The sequence below is a fragment of the Lactuca sativa genome, chromosome 6, assembly GCF_002870075.4.
Source record: "Lactuca sativa cultivar Salinas chromosome 6, Lsat_Salinas_v11, whole genome shotgun sequence".
Taxonomy (NCBI): Eukaryota; Viridiplantae; Streptophyta; class Magnoliopsida; order Asterales; family Asteraceae; genus Lactuca; species Lactuca sativa.
Genome location: NC_056628.2, coordinates 129,889,019 through 129,909,256, shown reverse-complemented (window position 1 = coordinate 129,909,256; position 20,238 = coordinate 129,889,019). Strand labels below are relative to the sequence as shown.

Genomic DNA, 20,238 nt, shown 5'->3' with positions numbered 1-20,238 from the left:
ATAACGACTCACATCGAGATCCGTTACTCATTTCATTATCTGGGAAGGCGAATTCATATATAACGACTCACATCGAGATCCGTTACTCATTTCATTATCTGGGAAGGCGAATTCATATATAGTAAACGTATGAGAAATTATTCAATAATACAAAAATCGCCATACTATTTTAAAACGGAAAACATCGGGTTTTCCGGGGGTAACAACGGTATTTATTATAAACATATACTCTTTATACAATGATCAAATATGAAAGTTATTCATTTCTCATGTCTTAAATCACACACACATACACTTATGGGATCTTCGCAACATTTTTCATAAACAGTCTTTTTACAGAGAATATCAGATTTTATTGGTTTTACAAGCGACATAAACTACTTTACATCAAACATACTTATGAACTCACCAACATTATATATTTTGATCGTTTTCAAAATAACTTGTATTCTCAGGTAACCATTAGAACGAGAAAGCATCAAGTGTGTAATGAAAGTTTCTTTTGTGATATTGTTAAACATCAAACATTTAATATTTTGGGATTATGTAATATAAATAATGTACTTGATGTGAACAATGCTAGTTGTACTATGTAATGTTTGGTTATGAATGTGTTATGTTTCATGTATATTCATTGTAATGATATTTCAATTGATAGTCACGTCAGCCCCCGGATGTTTCCACCGTCTGGTTTGGGGGTGTGACACTTTATTATTTACTATTAATAAGCTTTATTAATACAAATATAAAAAAAATGAATTTTACCACACTGAAAACAAAACGCAAAAGAATGAAAAAAAATAGAAAAAACGATATATAATTTAATATTTAAAAGTTCATATTGTTATGTCATGTATACTCTCGAAAAACGGCAATATCTTTATTTTAAATGTAGTTCAATATTATTATATATAATATAACATATTTTACCTTTTCAATTCGAAATGAAACAAATAAAGTGGAAATTTATCATCTTAACATTATTCGTTAAATGAAAGTAATCGCCGTCCGCTGCTAAAGAAAGAGTAATGGAGGCAAATTACTATTTGCCGCCCGTCTAGAGACATCTGATCGCCGAAAGGAACAAATCACCGAAATGAAACAAGTCGAAAGAAACAAGATGACGACCGCTGAAATGACACTAAATTTCATTTGTAAATTAATATCCAGAATGAAACAAATCGTCACCGTCGCATCGTGGGTGTACGCTACTATTATATATATATATATATATATATATATATATATATATATATATATATATATATATATATATATATATATATATATATATTATCATATCTTAATATTTTACACTTAATTGTGCTCATTATCAGGACAAAAGATACTTAATTTGCAATGTTTTGTGTATTAGTAGGAAAATACATGCTTGGATCAGAAAGGAAGAAAATTGGATGTTGGAAGCTAGGAACTTGGACTAAGGCGCAAAGAGGATGAAAAAATAAAGGACCACGACATGTGGAACCTCTCCACACCATGGCGAAGTGAAGATTCCTGATAAGTCTATGACTTGTCGGATGCACCATTTTTGCACCAACCAAGGCGTGGTGGCCATTAACCATGCTATGCTGCACTGATTTTTGGAAAATTATAAATGAATTGAATTATCTCACAAACCTATCTTACGTTGGAAGCTATTATTGACTTCTATCAGAGACAAACCTGGAAGGCTTTAAATTTCAAAATTCGATTACTAGCTGGATTTTTATATATCTAAGGAAACATTACTCCCTTTTACTTGATTACTTTGATTTGATTATGTCTTCTAAAGTAAACATTGTTTTTATATGTTTGTTTTATGAAGTTAACGGCTAACACCCTAACTTTCATTTAGACTAGATTGCTTCCTTATTTATGAGTTGATTTATGAATTGGATTATGCTAAGTTGAATATTTGTTATGTTAGTTTATTAAAGAACCTATCAATGTTTATGATAACTAATTTTTTGTTTATTGATCAGTTGAATTAAGTTTGCATGACCTGTCATTCTCAATTTACTTGAATCTTATGATCTTGTGATTTGCAAAATTGTAGGCCTAGTTTTTTGACCAAAAACCTATGATGAAATAGAAAAGTGGGTAAGTGAATGTAGGAGTTAATATATGAAGACCAATCATATATTTAATTGATTTTATTAAGAAAATAGATTAATCTGTTACAAATCTCACATAACTTGAACTGAACACTAGTAAACATTTTAGTTTATTCATTTTATCACGGTATGAATTAATTTATTTGCTAAAGAATTAGGTTAGTGAACATTTATCTACTCACCTTCGGAATCAGTAATCAACGAAGCATTAATCTACTGCACTTCCATTAAGTCAACCATAATAGCTAGTATATCGAATCTATTTGTGTTATTCTATTTCCGATTAAGTATACTGCCTTAGGTATAATAGTTTGTTAAATTTAGTTGGTTAACAATAGCTTATAAGTCATGTGATACCTATAGTTCTTCTTATTGCAAAAATATAGTTCTTATGCCAAAATAGTGCTAGTTAATTCATAAGAACAAAATGATCATGAAAATATGCTTTGTAATAAGAAGTGGGGGATTACACAATTTTAAGCGAGGGGTCAATCTCAATAATAAATTTAAAGCTTAAGATGGAAGGAAGGTGAATGTATTCAACACAAGTCGATCTGAAAACTATTTTTGAAGAAAAACTAAAAGCACTGTAAAAAATCATGCCCACAATTATCTACTACGTGCCACGAATATTTGTCAAAACTGAAGATAGAGAACATAAAATCATGCCACATCTAATGAAATCATGCCACAATTTGATACTGCTGATGAATGCATGACTTTAAGAACAAATTATTGGTTCAAAGTGCCAAATCATGACCCGAAGCTATTTTCAAAGAGAGGAAATAAGGAATGTAGAGTTAAAACTGAAGAATAGCGCTTAAACGAATGAGTATTTAGCACGGACACAAGTTGAATACTTATTATTCACAAAAAGAAAGACGTATAGTACTAATTAGAAATTGAGAGAAGGCCCCAAGCAGAAGAAGAACCTCATGTTCGACCAACTCTAGCATCTTTTTGCAAATGAAAATTTTTTCAACTCAGTTCATTCCATAATAGTTAAATGATGAAGATGCCAATGCTCACGTACACATATAAGATGCCAAAATCCCGCCAAAGAAGATGTCTGAATTACTTAAGTGTGGCCATTTGCTGAAAAAAAAAATACAAATTCCAGCTAATCCAACAAGTTTCAAATTTGAAGAAGTTTTCAAACAAACATTTTGTCCTCAAGTCAAATATCCACCACTTCACTTCTATCCCATGGAGTCCTTTTAGTCGTTCATTTTTATTAATTGTTTATTCGCAAAGGTACGAAGACATTATATTATTCGAAAAGGAACAAATATATTTTCTTAATGAAGTTTGGGTATGGGATCGAACATGCAGAAATGCATATTATAATGTAAAGATGCATATATTAGGAAAATTGAATTTAAATGCTAAATTATTTCTAAGAAAATAGTTCTTAAGTTGTGTTTAACCATTTTGGATATTATTTTTGTTCTTTTTAGAATTTCAAGTGAATTTTCAAATTGTAAAATCAGACGTTTGTTACGTTAGATACCTTAGAATTTTGCATAATCAACGTAACGTACCCCTTAAAATTTTATTAACCAACATAGAATAAGTTGGGTTTCCAAGTAAAAATAAAAGAAATGAAGTAAAGAAAACTTCCAAATATAAAATGTGAAATATCGAAGAAATTATAGTTTTCTAGTTAACTTCAAGAGGAAAAGTCAATCTATGACATTTAGGATGAAAAAACTTGTTTAATATATATATATATATATATATATATATATATATATATATATATATATATATATATATATATATATATATATATATATATATATATATATATATATACTAGGTTACAACCCGTGGAAACTACGGATCAAAAATTGAAAAACAGATTTATATTATTAATAAGAATTAAGTTTGTTTAGCAATATTTGTAATGATTATTTAAAATTAAAATTAATATAATTTTGTAAAAAAGTATATAAATTTGAATATATGTTAAATAGAAATGCAATCAATCCATCGAAAGTTAAATATGAAGATAACTAAAATACATCTTTGAATATGTGAATGATTTATGAAGTGTGAGGGCAAATCAATATTTTTTGTAATGGGGAGGAATCAAGAAACACCATGTGGCGTCTATTAAAGTCTGAAAATGAAATATCAAAACAAACTGAATATTATGGATTACAATGCTATATAAAGAATAACTTATTTAAAAAAAAATGTTACAAAAAAACAGAAAAAAACATAATTGTTAGAATTTAATGGGTAAGAAGCAGTTATAAATTCCTAAAAACTTCCTTATACACAACATTTGAAGTTTTGTTTGTAAGTCTACCATCGTTATCTAAAATTAACAATTTCAGTCCTTCTCTACTTTGAACTCTAGATAAGGCAACATACAGTTGTCCATATGAAAAAACAGGATCCTTGAGATACAGACCAACCTTTGATAACGACTGCCCCTGACTTTTATTAATTGTCATTGCAAAACATACAGCCAATGGAAATTGTCTTCTTTGAAATTTGAAAGGAATTTTTTTTTCAGATGGACTTAAAGACATTCTTAGAATAAATGTTTGCTTTCCGATATTAGTTCCAGATATTATAATTGCCTCAATAACACGTTTTCCAAGAGATTTCACTTGTAGTCTAGTGCCGTTACATAATCCATTTTTCTGATCAATGTTTCTTAGTAACATAACTGGAACACCGACTTTTAGAATTAACTTGTGATTTGGCAAACCTGATACCTTAAGACCATTTAAAATATTCGGGGAGTATAAATTGGGATCAAACTGATCATGAATAAACTCGGATTGACAAAGAGTATCTGAACTTAAATATTCTACTTCTTCTCCGGGAAACAATGATAACAAACGATCATTGATTTGTTGGACAACTTCATTTTTTGGAGCTAGTATAGCTCTTTCTTGAAAATAACTCGTACCGTTGAAGTTTTCCAAGATTGAAGGATATACAAACTCAATTAATGAACCTATAGGATCATGTGGATCACTAATCAGAATATCATCCAGAACATCAATAATCGTTTCACCATCGTTCAAACCACCAAATTTTCCTTCTCCTATGTCCAAAAGCCAGTTTGCAAAATTTTGTATTTTTCGAATATCAGATGGATCCTTTCCAACGGTTAGTCTCATGTTTTTTGTTAATCTATGGACTTTGCATTGTTGCCATATATATGAAGAGCTTAAAGAAGCATTAACGATATTTTGTCTGCTACCTCCTTGAACAACAGGTAGAATCTGCCTGAAGTCTCCTCCAAAAACAATCGCTTTCCCTCCAAATGGAATATCTGAGTTGGTAGACTTATCAAACTTACATACATCTCTCAGAGCTCGATCTAAAGCTTCAAATGCATGTTTGTGGACCATAGGTGCTTCATCCCAAATAATCAATGAGCTTTTTCTTACTAATCTGCCGAGTTCACTATTAGGCGGTATCTTACAAACATTTACAAACAGAATACTCGGTAAGATTCAACGGAATTATAAACCGAGAGTGTGCTATCCTACCTCCAGGCAATAATAAAGATGCAATACCACTTGAAGCAACATTTAAAACTATATCACCATTACATCTAATTGCTGCAAATAACGTCTTCCAAAGAAAGGTTTTTCCTGTTCCACCATATCCATAAACAAAAAACACACCTCCTTTATTATCATTGACTGTAGTCATGATATCAAGAAAAATATTGCGTTGCTCGTTTGTTAATGCATGAAACATACTATCAAACTCTTTCTTTAAAAGCGTTATGTCATACTCCAGCTCCTCCATGATAAGTCGATTTGTTGAAGAAGAAACTGTGTCGGAATCAGAGTAAGGCATTTGTTTATAATTTTTAAGACTCGTGTTGTTACGAAGTAAAATCTGTTCGATCTCGAACAAAGTCAGGTTTTGAGTTGATCCTCATTGAGTGATAAACCTGTAAAAAATGAACAATATGTCAAAAAGAATTTAATATTAACCAATTTAATGGTAAAAAAAATTATACCGTGCATATTTAAAATATATAAAATCCGTTTTTACATATAATGATACGAAATTATAATACCTGGAGATTTTAATCTACGCTGTTGGTTGTAAAGAATACCATCTGACAAGTGTTGCCATGTATTTTCCCAAACAAACTCTGGTCTACCCAAACTGTTAGACATTAACATTGTAGCAAATAAGAAACGAAGATAAAAACCAGTTCCTGGATGACTTGCTTCCTTAATTGCATCAACGTATTCTTTGTCATCATCTAAGAGGCCCAAAGCATAGCATGCATCTCGAAAAGTAGGAAATTCTTCACCGTTTACCGTGCGAATTTCTTCAAATGATTTTGGACCTTTCACTTTATTTAAAAGAATCCATAAGAAGTAGACTTCGCCAAGTTTAGGTGAAACAGAGTGAATCCTTCCTATTGAACGTCCAATTTTCCTTGGCTTCCACAACTTATCATCAGGTTTCCAAACAAACTTTGTAGGAAATTCAACATATGTAAGTTTTCGTGCATCTTTATTAATTTTATTACATTCCATCCAAGATGTGAATATAGAAGCAGCAACTGAAGGTTGTTCAAGAACATCGTCAATATCATCGTCTGCGGCATATATGACTTGTTGTTGATCAGGAAGATGAAAAGGTAGTCGCATCACAGAAGGATATCGGTAATGAACATCGTATTTAAATATTCGCCACGATGCTTCACATGCAGATATATATCTACAATCATAATAATCTTTTATTTCATCGACAACCTTTTTGTGATTAGAATCAGCGTTGATGTCAACAGCAATTGTAGCTCTATCTGGACCTTTGTTTATATATTTAAACAGATACTTTATGGAAGATCCCTGATTGCACCATTCAACATTAATGTGTGCCTGATATCTTTTCAACAGATATTTGTTATATGGAACAACATTTCTGTTGTCTAACTTGACACCTGATTTTTCGACAAAATATCCATTGTTTCTTCTCATATATAAGGGATAACCGTTGACATCAACCGAAGAATGACCACATAATTGCTTTGGAAAATTTTTCGAACATTGCTTGTCAACCATGCATGGACAATTCATATTTTCAGCTCCACAAGGACCATGTATCATGAATTCACTTACAAGTGAATACAATTATGGATCTTCATTGATATTTGGAATCTCAACAGAAATAATCGAATCAATATATTCAACAGTAGGCCGCTTGGAGTTAGCATGCATAAACAGACAAATATGACAATGTGGCAAACCTCTTTTTTGAAATTCAATCGTATAGACCACTGCAAATTAATTTTATAAATAAGATAATCTTTGTACTGGATGAAATATATTTGCAAATTACCAAAAATATTAACAAACTAAATAATCATTATAACAAAACTATTAGAAATAAATACAAGTTTTATTACCTCCTTTAACAATGCCGAAAATTTTATTTTCCCGTATGTCTTTAAACAAAGCATCGAGCTTTATTTTGAATAGCCTACATAAGATATCAGGTCTATCTTCTGGATTTAGTGAAGTGTTATGAAGAAACCTTTTAACTTCAGGCCATTTTGGATTGCATGTAAAGGTTATGAAGAAATCAGGATATCCAAACCATTTACATAAGGACATGGCATCAAGGTAGTTTTGCATCATATAACGTGCACCACCAGTGAATGAAGAAGGTAAGATTACACGTTGTCCAACGTTGGATATATCTTTATTCCCTAGGTTCTGTTGAATACGTAACTTTTCATAAGACTCACATCTAAGAATTTGTTGTTTGCTCCTTATGAAATGTAATCTCTCACTTTCAATCATAGTATAAGCATCAACCAAAAACTGTTGGAACAACCTTTTTGAATTAAGAATTAGTGAAAAATATTGATCCCTGTCTTGTATTCTATAAGAAAAAAAACTCTCTCATTGTACAGTTGGGCCTCTTGCTGTTGCTTATTGGTGTAATACCTCGATGTGGTATGTCAACCCTATAACCATCATCACCATATGGAAACAGTAGTGGATACTGAAGAGGAAGGTATGATGGATGTAATTCACTAATACGCCGTAGAGAACCTGATGACGTTTGAACAACAATATCTCTATTATCAATTGAATCACCAATATCTCCAACAATTAAAGCGGCAACCTCAGAAGCAGATGGTAGGTTGTATATCCTTCCATCTTGGTCCCTTCTTCCAGTAAGTCTCAACTTGATATCAACATGAGGGTTTTGATGAAAACAATCCCTAACCATTCTATAAGACTGAACCAAGACATTATTTGAACCCAACATCAACTTCAAATCTTGTATAATATCATTATCAAGGACAGAAGAATTTGACGTAGATCGTTGATTATCTCTACTGCAAGTAACATGAACATATAAACATAAGATAAATAAATAATATAATGTTGATGAATAAGATATCTATTAATGTGATAATTGTGAAAAGTGTACCCAAAACATGTCCGTCTATTCGCGATCTCATTATCAGTATCGTATATGTACAACTGAGAGAATTTTGGTTTTAACCCATGTTCCGGTAAAAGGCTTCCGATACTATGATAATTTTGACCGCTAAGTCTAAAAATGTACGGAGCATTTCCTCTATTGATTGAGGAATCAATTTTTCCACCCATTGACGTAAAAGAAAACATAGAATTGTAAGAACGAATGTTCTTCATGAAGTGTTTGCTTTTAGAATCTCCCGATGTAAAAAGATGGGCATAACTTGAAGGTGCATTCTTTAAAGCTGGTAGTTCAACTTTGCCATAACCACAACATAAAGAATAATTTTGATTCTCATTTTTTTTTTTACATTTGATAGATTCTTCTTTCCATAATTTTGCAAAACATGTTTGGCATACAACAATCTGATCACCATGATCCAAATAATCTATCAATTAAGGTTGACATAAAGATGTTAAATTTGTAAGTTTATATAAGTGAAAAATATTGAATGAAAAAATGTAAATATTATATTTGTATCAAAATTACCTTTTGATATACCGTTGTATATGTTTTGCTCATTTTGACCATCGATTTTGTCTTGATCGGATCTCAAACCAAATATTGGAATAGGAGTTAAATTTGGCCTTTTTTTCTTTGCTTTATTATTTGGATTAGCTAACAGGACTGAAGACGGTTTTGATGTTATTGTAGATGATTTGTTGGATGTGTCGCCATTTGAAAATACAGAGAATTGTCTAATATTTGTTAACGGCGATTGACAACTATTATTGGAAATATCCATGGCTGCGGAAAAAATTGAAAGTATACATTGTTAAATATGATACAATAATAATATATGTTACAAATTAAAATGGTAAAATAAATGAGTTACCGTTGGAAATGTTAGATAACGGAGTTCTAACATTTAAATGTGATGGAGGAGGTTGTAACATTGCTTGTTTTGATGTATTTGAACTTGTTTTTGATCGGGATGTGCTTTTATTTCGATGTACAACTCCTTTGAATTCATATAAAAAAAATGGTTATCAGAAATGTAAAATTTTTTAATAATTATTTTAATATTATATAAATATGAATATTGATAAAGAGATGATATAAAAAGACGATGATGTAATAAATTTTATTACATATATTTAAAAAAAACTTAAAAAGTTTAAAAGCAATCAAGTACTTTACCGGTTGAATCCAATTTCATGTTTTGTAACGGTGTCTGAAAACTGTTATTGGGAATATCGATTGACTGAGAAAAGAAGATTGAAATGTAGATTATCAAATATGATACAATAACAACATATATTATAAAAAAATATGGAAAAATAAATGAGTTACCGTTGGAAATGTTAGATAACGGACTTCTAACATTTAAATGTGAAGGAGGAGTACGTAACATTGTTTGTTTTGACATATTTGCACTTGATGTAGATGTGGATACACTTTTATTTCGATCGACAACTCCTTTTAATTTGATTGGAAATAATATCTTATTAGAAATGGATAAATATTAAATAATCTTGTAAATTTTTAAATAGTATATGAATACTAATAATGATAAATAGATAATATAAAAAAATATGGATGATAGAATTTTTATTTTACAGATTTAAAAAAGAGAAAAAAAAGTGTATAAGCAATCAAATATGTTACCGTTTGAATCCAATCTGATGTTTGGTAACCGTGATTGAAAACTGTTATCGGAAATATCCATGACTGGTAAAAGAAGATTGAAGGTATACATTATTAAATGTGATACAATAAAAATATATATTATAAAATAAAATGGTAATATAAATGAGTTACCCTTTGAAATGTTAGATAACGGAGTTCTACCATTTAGACGTGAAGGAGAAGTTTGGAAATTTGATTTTTTTGAAACATTGACACTTGATGTAGATGCGGATAAGTTTTTATTTCGATGCACAACTCCTTTGAATTTGGCTGCAAAAAAAATTGTGATAACAAATGGATAAATTTTAAATAATAATGTAACTCCCCAAAATATTCTATGAATATTAATATACAAAAAGACATAATACAAAAAATAGCATGTGAGAAATTTCAATTTAGATATTTAAATTTAAATTTAAATAAAGAATAAAGAAGAAAAGTGTATAACGAATTAAGTAAATTATCATTTTCATTTATTTTAAAAAGATGTGATGTTGATGTAGTTGTATGGATTTATTCGGTCGAACCTTTTTTTTTATTGTCCAAGTATAATTTTCTTATTCTTCTTTTTTCTGTAGCCTGAACATGATAGATATTCCTATTTGAAGCCGCATAATCAAATATACACAAATGAAATAGTTATAATTCAGATTAAAAACATTGATAAAGAAAGTTGTAAAATATATAATGAATGTACCGTTATCACCAGGGTTAGTAACATTTGTAGAAGTTGGAATTTGACCGACTGATGTAGTGTACGAATGTAATTGTTTTGTATTATCCAGATAGAAATTATTTAATTTTATCTTCTTATTAGTCTTAAAGGAGTCCATGTTAGTAGTTGCTATCTGAAATGGAACAAAATATATAACTTTATACAAAAACATTATATATTGAAATTTATTGTCAAATTTAAAAATAAAAAAAAAATGTTGTTGATTGAACTTACGTATGACATGAAATACAAAAGTACAATGCCTTTATATGTAATGTTTCCGAATTTTGTTGCAGATATAATTTTTTTTGTACTGTATTGTTGGATTACATTTTTCTTTCATTCTGTTATTTTACTTTGTAACTATTGGAACTAATGTTTATTATGTTATATAAAGATAAGCATTGTTGGAAAAGATACTATTAGGGAGGATGATTTTGATGAATGACTTCCAATTCCATAGTTACAGATTATGATATATCAAGGATATTAGGTCCAAACATATTAAAAGAAACTATATACCCCTGATGTGAAAATTACCAATATGTCCTGGAATAGTAGGCAGATAAAAAGATAAAAAAAACAAACAATGACAACATCAGTGATTCAAGCATATCAGGATCAGAAAAAACAAAAAACAGATAATTGGATAAAAAGATGAAAATACATTATCCATATTTACAAATTTACAGATTATGATATATTAAGCATATGAGGTTGCGAAAATACAAAAAACATAGAAGGTGAATGTGATTCCTACAGATGATCTTAGTAAAGGTATTGTTCCAAATAAGATGACATTTGTTTCTAATGAACACCAAGTTGGATGAGGAACTTGTCGATTGTAACAACTAAAAATGGACTATTTATTATACTTTATTCCGTGTATATAGCCCGTTTTGGATATGACATGTTTTAGCCCGTTTTGTATCTCTCGACTGAGGAAGGGGAGCGATAGATGAACAAAACGTAAGTTTTTCATCGTTGTTATGATCATTCTTTTGCAATTAAGACAGACATTGGACTTACTTATAACATGAAAAATAAAAGTACAATGCCTTTATATCTATTTTTTTTTTAAATTTTATTGCATATATATTGTTAATAAAAGTGTTAAGATAAATATACAGTCGCATAACAAATCTTTAAATTTGAGAAACTGATTTAGATAGCAGGAACATAAATTCTTAATCTTAATCTTAATAAATTAATAAGATTGCGGTAATTGGAGAGGGCATTTTCGTCCATTGAACCTAATTATAAATTGTTAGTTATTGCAAGAGGTAGGCAGTGACAACAAACATTCATACAAAGAAATGAAAATCTGAAATAAACATGCTAACAAACATTCATGGGATTACATCTTAGTGGTATGTGCTTTAATGGTAAACAAATCTATGTTATTTTGGGCTTCATTTATTACATCACAAGGAATTCCATGGCGAGGGCATTTTCGTCCTTAGCATATATAAACGTTGTTATGTGGATTGTTTCGAATTTTATTGCATATATATTGTTAATAAAAATAAAAGTGTTGAGATAAATATAGAGTGACATAACAAAAAACAGAGAATTGGACAAAAATAACAAATGTTTAAGTTTGTCAAATCCATGGCACAGGCATTTTTGACCATTGAAGTTAATTATAAATTTTTACTTATTGCAGGAGGTAAGGTGTCACAACAAAAATTCATACAAAAAAATCAAAATCTGAAATAAACATGCTAACAAAAAATATATACCCCTGCAACAGGTAATGCCTTTATATGTATTTTTTTCGAAGTTTATTGCATATATATTGTTAATAAAATGTTGAGATAAATAGAGAGTGACATAACAAATCTTTAAGTTTGATAAACCGAGTGAGATAGCAGGAACATAATAAGATCAAACCGACCTAATAATCAAATTCAAACAGGGATTTGGCAAAAAACAATGATTCAAGCATATCAAACCGACCATAAAGACCCTGTTGAATGTCCATATTCAGATTACTGCCTTAATGCCTGCTGCCATATTCAGATTACTGTCTTTAATGTCCTTAACCGAGCATATAACGAAATTTGATTCAAGCATATCAAGTTCAGAAAAAACAAAAAACAGAGCGTTAACTGTTTACCAATCGATAACGTACGTTCAATACTGAGAAAGGGGACCGATAGATGAACAGAACATAAGTTTTTTATCGTTGTTATGATCGTATGTTTGCAATTAACACAGTTTTTTCCCACAATTGATAATAAGAAACTTACAGAATTACTTTCGTTAATGTCCTTAATCGAGCATATAACGAAAATTGATTCAAGCATATCAAGTTCAGAAAAAACAAAAAACAGAGAATTGCATAAAAATAAAAAACTTACAGAAGGATTGAAGTTGCCGATTAAAGAATGATTCTTGATTGCTGGAACACAATGTGTCGATGATGCTTGATTGCTGAAGTGTCGATGATGCTTGATTGCTGGAACACGATGCAGTAAATTATGAATCTTATTCGTATGTTTCAATTATATATTGAACATAATAAAATCCAATCGACCCAACAATGAAACTTAAATGTAATTGATACGATTGATATTGATACCATAAAAAGATGTAGTTAATCGGGCATATAAATAAAATTGATTCAAAAGTACATTCGATTTCCATCCATAATCGGAATTTCACATTGAAATTGCCATATTGCCATAATGCCATATATATTTCGATTATTAATCAAATCAAAGATTGTAATAGTACGTGAAACCAATCAGGGGTAAAAATGGGATTTAACATTGACAGGAACGTGAATTTTTGTTAGGACAGAAGTGAAAAATTTGTAGGAAACTGAATTTTTGCAAAATACTTATTTTTTGAAGTTTATAATTTCATTATATTTCAGTATATCAATATAACAAACTGTAATAACATAACCATTTTTATTATTCTGATTTATTTGAAGTAATTTAGACTTATAATACCTGTATAAAAAAACCAAGAGTTTGCATAGGTTCATGGGATTACATGTTCGTGGTATGTGCTTTAATGGTAAACATATATATGTTCTTTTGGGCTTCATTTATTACATCACAAGGAATCCCATAGCAAGGGCATTTTTGTCCTTAGCATATATAAATGTTGTTATGTGGATTGTTTTGTACTTTGTAGTGCTGAAGAAACAAGAACATATGAGTAAGTTGTGAATTGATCCGGTTCAGTATCAATGATCTGGTACCATTATACCCTTTGTAAGAGAAAACACAGAAAGTCACAAAATATATACCACTGCTGTGAAATTACTAATATTACTAATATGTCAGTATGAAAAAATGATTATTATTTTTATCAGGTTGTTCTAATTACCATTATACCCTTTGAAACCGGAGAATGATTAATTAATATGTCATGCATTGTTTCTTGTTGTTGCGTGTTCAATATTATAATCATCAATAAACAATTTTAATGGAATTTAAATGATTGAAATTTTAGAGCTGATCAAAAGAATTGACAAAGGGCAAAATTGACATCTGATGCGTTGTTTCTTCTGTTGCGTGTTCAATATTATGAGAAATCTCATTTGACAGCTTGATTACAATTTTTTTTAATACAATACCTCAAATAATATCAAAGCACATTCCCAAGAATGCATGCACCAATATACCATTTTATTGTGAAAATTATGAATATGTCCATGTTTAAAAAATGATCATTATTTTGAACAGGAATTTATTGAATGTATTCAAATTTGAGACATCTTTTTTATAAAGCAAATATACTGATATCTTATAACACGAAAATGAAAAGTAGAATGTTATTGATTGTATTTTTTTTTATTTTTATTGCAAATATATTGGTAAAAAAATCTGTAAAAACATAATGGTTTCCTTCAATTAAAGTATCAATAGACACACATAATTTAAAAGAAGATTAATCTAATTACAGCCATAACCCAAAAAATAGTTTTTTACAGTAAATGAGAGAATGCTGAATGTGATAGATGAACCTAGAAACAACACACGTTTTAGAGTTATGTTGGTTGCTATTGTTGGGCATTTAGTTGGTTGTGTATTTGATGGAAACTCCATTGTTGCCCACAAATTATTCCAGAGGTATGTACTTTATTTATGTTATCACTTTAATTTCATCAGAAAAATTATTTATGACGTTAAAATGAATACATCCTTGCCCAGAACTAAAAATATACCTTATTAGTATCTATGATTGTAAATACAAGTAATGTAATTTAGTTGTATGTAATATACTTATTTGTATATGCTTGAAATGAATTAATACTTGTCAAGACCACCATCGTTAAATAATTAGTATATTTCTGATAAGACTCTTTAGAAACATATTTCTTTGCTTCTTTTACACATAAATACACAAACATATATGCCACACATTTATTAAAAGAAGATTAGTCTAATTACAATGATAACCCTAAAATCATAATCGTATTAAAATATAGAATACCAGCAAAAATAAAGCAAGAAGTATCAATGTTTGAACAGTATACACCACAAAGAGCAATACTGTGAAAGAGAATCCAAAAAGAATCCAAATTCAAGAACATTGTTGATTAAAAAAGGACAATCTGAAATTACTTTTCAAGCTTTGGTATTAATAGACTTGTGTTGCCATCAACTTTGGAATTCAATCGAGGGACCTTGGTGGACGAATTCACATTATCATAATCATCAACATCAATGGTATCTCCAACATTTCGTTTTTTACTATTGTTGGGGAATTATACTTGAACGGACTTGTAGCTTCAAATTTGTCAGGCAATGTTGGGGTCAAATTATCACCTGTTTGCGATATCGCATCCTTAAAACAAAATGTTGTAAATAGGTTTAGTAATAAAATATTAACAAAAAGTAATTTTTAAAATAGATTATATAAAATTAAATAATGTAAATTTATAATATAACCTTTAAGGACTTTGTTTCTTGAGATACTTCATGAGATGCGATTTCTATATCATCAGCATTTGCAGGACTACCTGCCTGATTCAGAAATTTAAATATTTATATAATTAGTGGGACATAGCTCTCAATCAATATAGATTTACAATTTATTAGTGAAGATCATTAAAAAAATATGCATCATAAAAAGTAATATTAAAAAAACAAATAAAAATAATATATAAATACCTCGACAGCTAACTTTTTTTCCAAAGCATCGATAACGTTACTATCAACCGTATAGCCAAGTATCCCAAACCGATTGTAGTTATTGGATACATTAAAACTATTAACATCTATCTTAAAAGCCATCTTTTTATGCTCTAGACATTTGAGGTCATAAGGATATAATCTTGGATTATCCCATCCTGGAATAAATGTGTTATATAATATATTTATGTTTAAAAGCACATTAATATAAAGAAAATACAACAAATAACAACAATTAAGAAAACAAAAATTATAATTATGTTATACCTGTTTGATTTTATCTATAAGATCACGTGCGCATTTTTTGACGAGTCTATAAGCATCTCTATCGAAAAGAGTTAGAGTGATTGTTCCAGAATCATCTTGCACACGAATAGGTATTTTATACCTATAAAAAATTCCCACATAAATAAACATAAAATATGTTTAATGGTTAATAATGTAGTTAAGTTGTTCAGTTGATATTTTCTTAAATGTAAAAAACCTTGGAACAGAAGAGATCTTCTTATTTTTACAATTATCACCATTGCATTTTAAAACGACACTTGCATCACCACTATCTGGACCGCTGAACACATCTTCTGTTTCAACTTTCTTTCCACAGTTTGTACACGCATCATAATACCAATCAATATCTTGGCGAATACCATAAATGGTCCCGACAATGATATATTGGCCGACCTAAAAAAAATCAAAAGGATCATAAAAAACATTATAATTTAATTATCTGTTAAATAGAAAACAATATCACATCAATACAGATAAAATATTCACATACCTCTTGTGGTTCTATCAAATCGACAACATTTTTAACTTTGTAATTATTCAAAAAGTCATCAGATTCCGAATATGATTTAGAGCTTTCAAAAGTCAAAGAAGCAGAAGGGTTTTGAAGTCCTTGTAATCCAACCAAGCTGTTTTTAATTTAGGAGTTTGAAAATAAAATTATAAAATTATTAAACAGAAACAAAAAAACGATGAATTATTAAAATGTTTTGTTACTTATCTGTGAATATAACAATTTCGGGAAGATTAGCATTTATGAACATCCGTGTTTGTTCATAATAACTGTTAACAGAAGGTGTTGCTGATGAAACAAAATAAAATAGTAAATAGAATGAGTAATATAAAAGACTAAAATAAGGTTGATTTGTATAAAAAATTTACCGTTATAGACATTAATTCTTGCAAATTGCAAAAGGACAATCACACGACCAACTTGTTTATGAGCTTCAAGATAAGAAATTAACTGGTATGCAATATCTCCAAACAACGTAACGTTAACCTGCAAACCTCTGCAAAAATAATAATGGTTAAATGAATATATAATACTAAAACTCTACATGCAAGTTGTAAAGTAATGAATGTAATATATAAGATATAAGATATAAGATATAATATAAAAAAAGTTTTGGTTACTCTAAGTTTCTTATTTGTAAAGGCAGCCTATGTAGAGATTTGCTGATATCACGGGAATCAAGCTTTCCTAATGAAACAACTTCACCAATAATATCTACAAAATGATAATACAAAATGTCAAAATGATGTGAAATTAAAGAATTAAATATAATATACAATCAATAAGGAGGGAAATTACCAATTGATTCATTAGATGTAGCTGTTGCAGAGATAATTGTTTCAAAAGAAACAAAAGAAAATCCATATGTTGTTTTGGATTGAAAGTGTAGACACCCGTTAACAATTGTTCTTCCATTCAAATTTAACTTGGAGGTTACATCACTTATTTTAAAAGTGTATTTGTTAGGAGTGATAGTGGGGGACCGGATGTAAACAGCTTGATCTTCTTTCAGTTTGGACTCAAACCTTTGAAAATCTCTTGGATACACACTTGCTCGGATTTTTGTACACTATTCACATAGGGTAAGAATATTATATAATGTTAAAAAGGGAATTTTTAATAAATATAAATTGGTCAACATTAAAGATAACATCTTCAATGATTGAGTTTGAATAATATTATTGGAATGATCAAATAAAAAAATGGTTTTGAATAATGCTATTAAAATAGTAGATTTTACCATTTCATCCATGAGTATCATCTCAATTGATCTGACAATAGTGGGGTTGCCATCTGAAAGCGATCTCCACAGCCGGATGATAGACACTTTTAGTGTGTAATCATCCTTCATATTGTCCAAGTCTCTAATGAAAGTGATCTTTCTTTCTGCCATTGTCACTATAACAGAAAAGTACACAAAATAATTACAATTATGTGTATGGAGTACTAATAATATAAGAACAAACTGAATAATACAATATGGTTATATTGAAACATTCATATAAAGAAAACAAATTCTAAAACAAACATGCTAACAGAAACTATATACCCCTATACAGCATTCATAATTAAAAATAATAATGATAAGTTTGATCTATATATGATTCCTTTGTTTGAAAGAAAACTTCAATTTACTAATATACCAAATGTATCCTTATTAGAAAGAGGCCCTTAAGTTGGATTTGTAAAATTTAGTAAAAATAGGTAAAAATGGTAGGAAAAGAAGTCAAAATTCTGAAATTGTTAACTGTATATTAAAAAAATATCGATGTAAATTTTTGCAATAGTAATGGATTTAAACAATGATAAAACATAACCTAAACAGGAAAATCAGAAAAATAGGAACCAAGTAAGATGCTAAATTTGACAGAAAACAAAAGTTAAATGCTATAAACAGCCATAAAACAGAAAGTGCAAAGTGTGATTCAAAATTTATATAGCCATTTTATAGAAATTTGACAGAAAATGAAATGCTAACTGTTTTGTTATAATTACTTGTTTGAAAGAAAAATTCAATTTGCTAATATAGCCAAAGTAAAATTAATTTACATAATTTTCCATGTATAAGAAGTTCTAGCAAACAAATGTTTAAAAAAAGTATCATAAATGGTATTCTATCAAAGAAGCATGCTATAACAGGTAAATAACTGAAAACTAAAATGCTATATTATGGTAGACAAAGGGTGTTAATGGAATTGTAAAAAGTAAAGATTAACAAAAAGGTAAACAAAGTTCAAAAATGGTCCCTAGTAAAATAAATTTACATAATGGTCCCTATATAAACAGAACAATGTTTAAAAAAGTATCATAAATGGCATTCCTTGGATAAACAAATGAAATCAATAATCCATGTGTAAATAAAAAGTCACATGTGGTTACTCTTAAAGTAAATTTATAGAATGATCTAACTTGTAATAAATGGTTTGGTGTTAGATATTGTTAATAAAACTGTTGAGATAAATACAGAGTGACATAACAAATCTTTAAGTTTGATAAACAGAGTGAGATAGCAGGAACATAATAAGAACAAACCGACCTAATAATCAAATTCAAACAGGGATTTGACAAAAAATCAGTGATTCAAGCATATCAAACCGACCATAAAGTCCCCGTTGAATGTCCATATTCAGATTACCGTCCTTAATGCTTGCTGCCATATTCAGATTACTGTGTCTAATGTCCTTAACCGAGCATATAACGAAATTTGATTAACACAGCAATCGAGAATCATGGCCGTACATATACACAATTAGAACCAAAATTGATAATAAGAAACTTACAGAATTACTGTCGTTAATGTCCTTAATCGAGCATATAACGAAAATTGATTGAAGCATATGAAGTTCAGAAAAAACAAAAAACAGAGAATTGGAAAAAAATAAGAAACTTACAGAACGATTGAAGTAGCCGATTGAAGAATGATTCTTGATTGCTGGAACAATATGCAGTAAAGAATGATTGTTATTCCTATGTTTCAATTATATATTGAACATAATAACGAAAATTGATCTTGATACGATTGATCTTGATACCATAAAAAGATGCATTTAATCGGCCATATAACGAAAATTGATTCAATAGTCCATTCGATTTCCATCCATAATCGGAATTGCACATTGAAATTGCCATATTATTGCCATATTCAGATTGATAAATTCCAAATTTAATTTAAATTAAGTTCCGATTCTAATGTTAAGTTCCGATTCTAATGATACGTGAGACCAATCATGGGTATAATTGGGATTTTACATTTGGAGAAAAACGTTTTTTTGTATGACACGTGGGTAACCGGTTTTGTTTATTAAGAAGGGATATATATATATATATATATATATATAT

At 29.2% G+C, this 20,238-nt stretch overlaps 4 protein-coding genes across 4 annotated transcripts; all 4 read right to left on the bottom strand.

Moving 5' to 3' along the window:
* Window positions 1-4,369: 4,369 nt before the first annotated feature.
* LOC128126869 (uncharacterized) lies at window positions 4,370-5,945 on the bottom strand. The gene is made up of 3 exons (XM_052765020.1): window positions 5,573-5,945; window positions 5,283-5,526; window positions 4,370-4,916 (listed from the first exon to the last, which is right to left on the bottom strand). The coding sequence occupies exons 1-3, from the start codon at window positions 5,943-5,945 to the stop codon at window positions 4,370-4,372; spliced, it is 1,164 nt and encodes a 387-aa protein (XP_052620980.1).
* Window positions 5,946-6,007: 62 nt separating this feature from the next.
* Window positions 6,008-7,087, bottom strand: LOC128126868 (uncharacterized). Its single transcript, XM_052765019.1, has 2 exons — window positions 6,172-7,087; window positions 6,008-6,042 (listed from the first exon to the last, which is right to left on the bottom strand). Exons 1-2 carry the CDS (start codon window positions 7,085-7,087, stop codon window positions 6,008-6,010), a joined length of 951 nt encoding a protein of 316 aa, XP_052620979.1.
* Window positions 7,088-7,240: 153 nt separating this feature from the next.
* On the bottom strand, window positions 7,241-16,202 carry LOC111880446 (uncharacterized). Its single transcript, XM_052765018.1, has 11 exons — window positions 16,080-16,202; window positions 15,858-15,932; window positions 15,680-15,753; window positions 15,400-15,458; window positions 10,365-10,502; window positions 10,212-10,274; window positions 9,093-9,350; window positions 8,553-8,991; window positions 8,079-8,457; window positions 7,516-7,933; window positions 7,241-7,386 (listed from the first exon to the last, which is right to left on the bottom strand). The coding sequence occupies exons 1-11, from the start codon at window positions 16,200-16,202 to the stop codon at window positions 7,241-7,243; spliced, it is 2,172 nt and encodes a 723-aa protein (XP_052620978.1).
* LOC111880447 (uncharacterized) lies at window positions 15,363-20,029 on the bottom strand. The gene is made up of 12 exons (XM_052764476.1): window positions 19,932-20,029; window positions 19,791-19,831; window positions 18,140-18,297; window positions 17,698-17,968; window positions 17,520-17,613; window positions 17,268-17,395; window positions 16,879-17,187; window positions 16,585-16,781; window positions 16,368-16,488; window positions 16,080-16,258; window positions 15,858-15,932; window positions 15,363-15,753 (listed from the first exon to the last, which is right to left on the bottom strand). The coding sequence occupies exons 1-7, from the start codon at window positions 19,994-19,996 to the stop codon at window positions 17,099-17,101; spliced, it is 846 nt and encodes a 281-aa protein (XP_052620436.1). The 5' UTR covers window positions 19,997-20,029; the 3' UTR covers window positions 15,363-15,753; window positions 15,858-15,932; window positions 16,080-16,258; window positions 16,368-16,488; window positions 16,585-16,781; window positions 16,879-17,098.
* Window positions 20,030-20,238: the final 209 nt, after the last annotated feature.

What these genes read in the sequence shown, in the direction of transcription:
- LOC128126869 (XM_052765020.1), bottom strand. Translation starts at nt 5,945, where the DNA reads ATGCCTTACTCTGATTCCGACACAGTTTCTTCTTCAACAAATCGACTT. An exon ending in TCTTACCGAGTATTCTGTTT is followed by an intron (nt 5,527 to 5,572) that starts GTAAATGTTTGT and finishes TCGGCAGATTAG; the next exon opens with TAAGAAAAAGCTCATTGATT. An exon ending in TCTTCATATATATGGCAACA is followed by an intron (nt 4,917 to 5,282) that starts ATGCAAAGTCCA and finishes TTCAGATACTCT; the next exon opens with TTGTCAATCCGAGTTTATTC.
- LOC128126868 (XM_052765019.1), bottom strand. Translation starts at nt 7,087, where the DNA reads ATGAGAAGAAACAATGGATATTTTGTCGAAAAATCAGGTGTCAAGTTA. An exon ending in GCGTAGATTAAAATCTCCAG is followed by an intron (nt 6,043 to 6,171) that starts GTATTATAATTT and finishes CATTTTTTACAG; the next exon opens with GTTTATCACTCAATGAGGAT.
- LOC111880446 (XM_052765018.1), bottom strand. Translation starts at nt 16,202, where the DNA reads ATGGCTTTTAAGATAGATGTTAATAGTTTTAATGTATCCAATAACTAC. An exon ending in TTCTTGCTTTATTTTTGCTG is followed by an intron (nt 10,503 to 15,399) that starts GTATTCTATATT and finishes TTTTTTTTGCAG; the next exon opens with CCAAATTCAAAGGAGTTGTG. An exon ending in CATCAGATTGGATTCAAACG is followed by an intron (nt 9,351 to 10,211) that starts GTAACATATTTG and finishes TTTTTTCCGCAG; the next exon opens with CCATGGATATTTCCAATAAT.
- LOC111880447 (XM_052764476.1), bottom strand. Translation starts at nt 19,996, where the DNA reads ATGGAAATCGAATGGACTATTGAATCAATTTTCGTTATATGGCCGATT. An exon ending in ATTAAATGCATCTTTTTATG is followed by an intron (nt 19,832 to 19,931) that starts GTATCAAGATCA and finishes ATATTGTTCCAG; the next exon opens with CAATCAAGAATCATTCTTCA. An exon ending in TCGGCTACTTCAATCGTTCT is followed by an intron (nt 18,298 to 19,790) that starts GTAAGTTTCTTA and finishes TTTCTGTTATAG; the next exon opens with TGACAATGGCAGAAAGAAAG.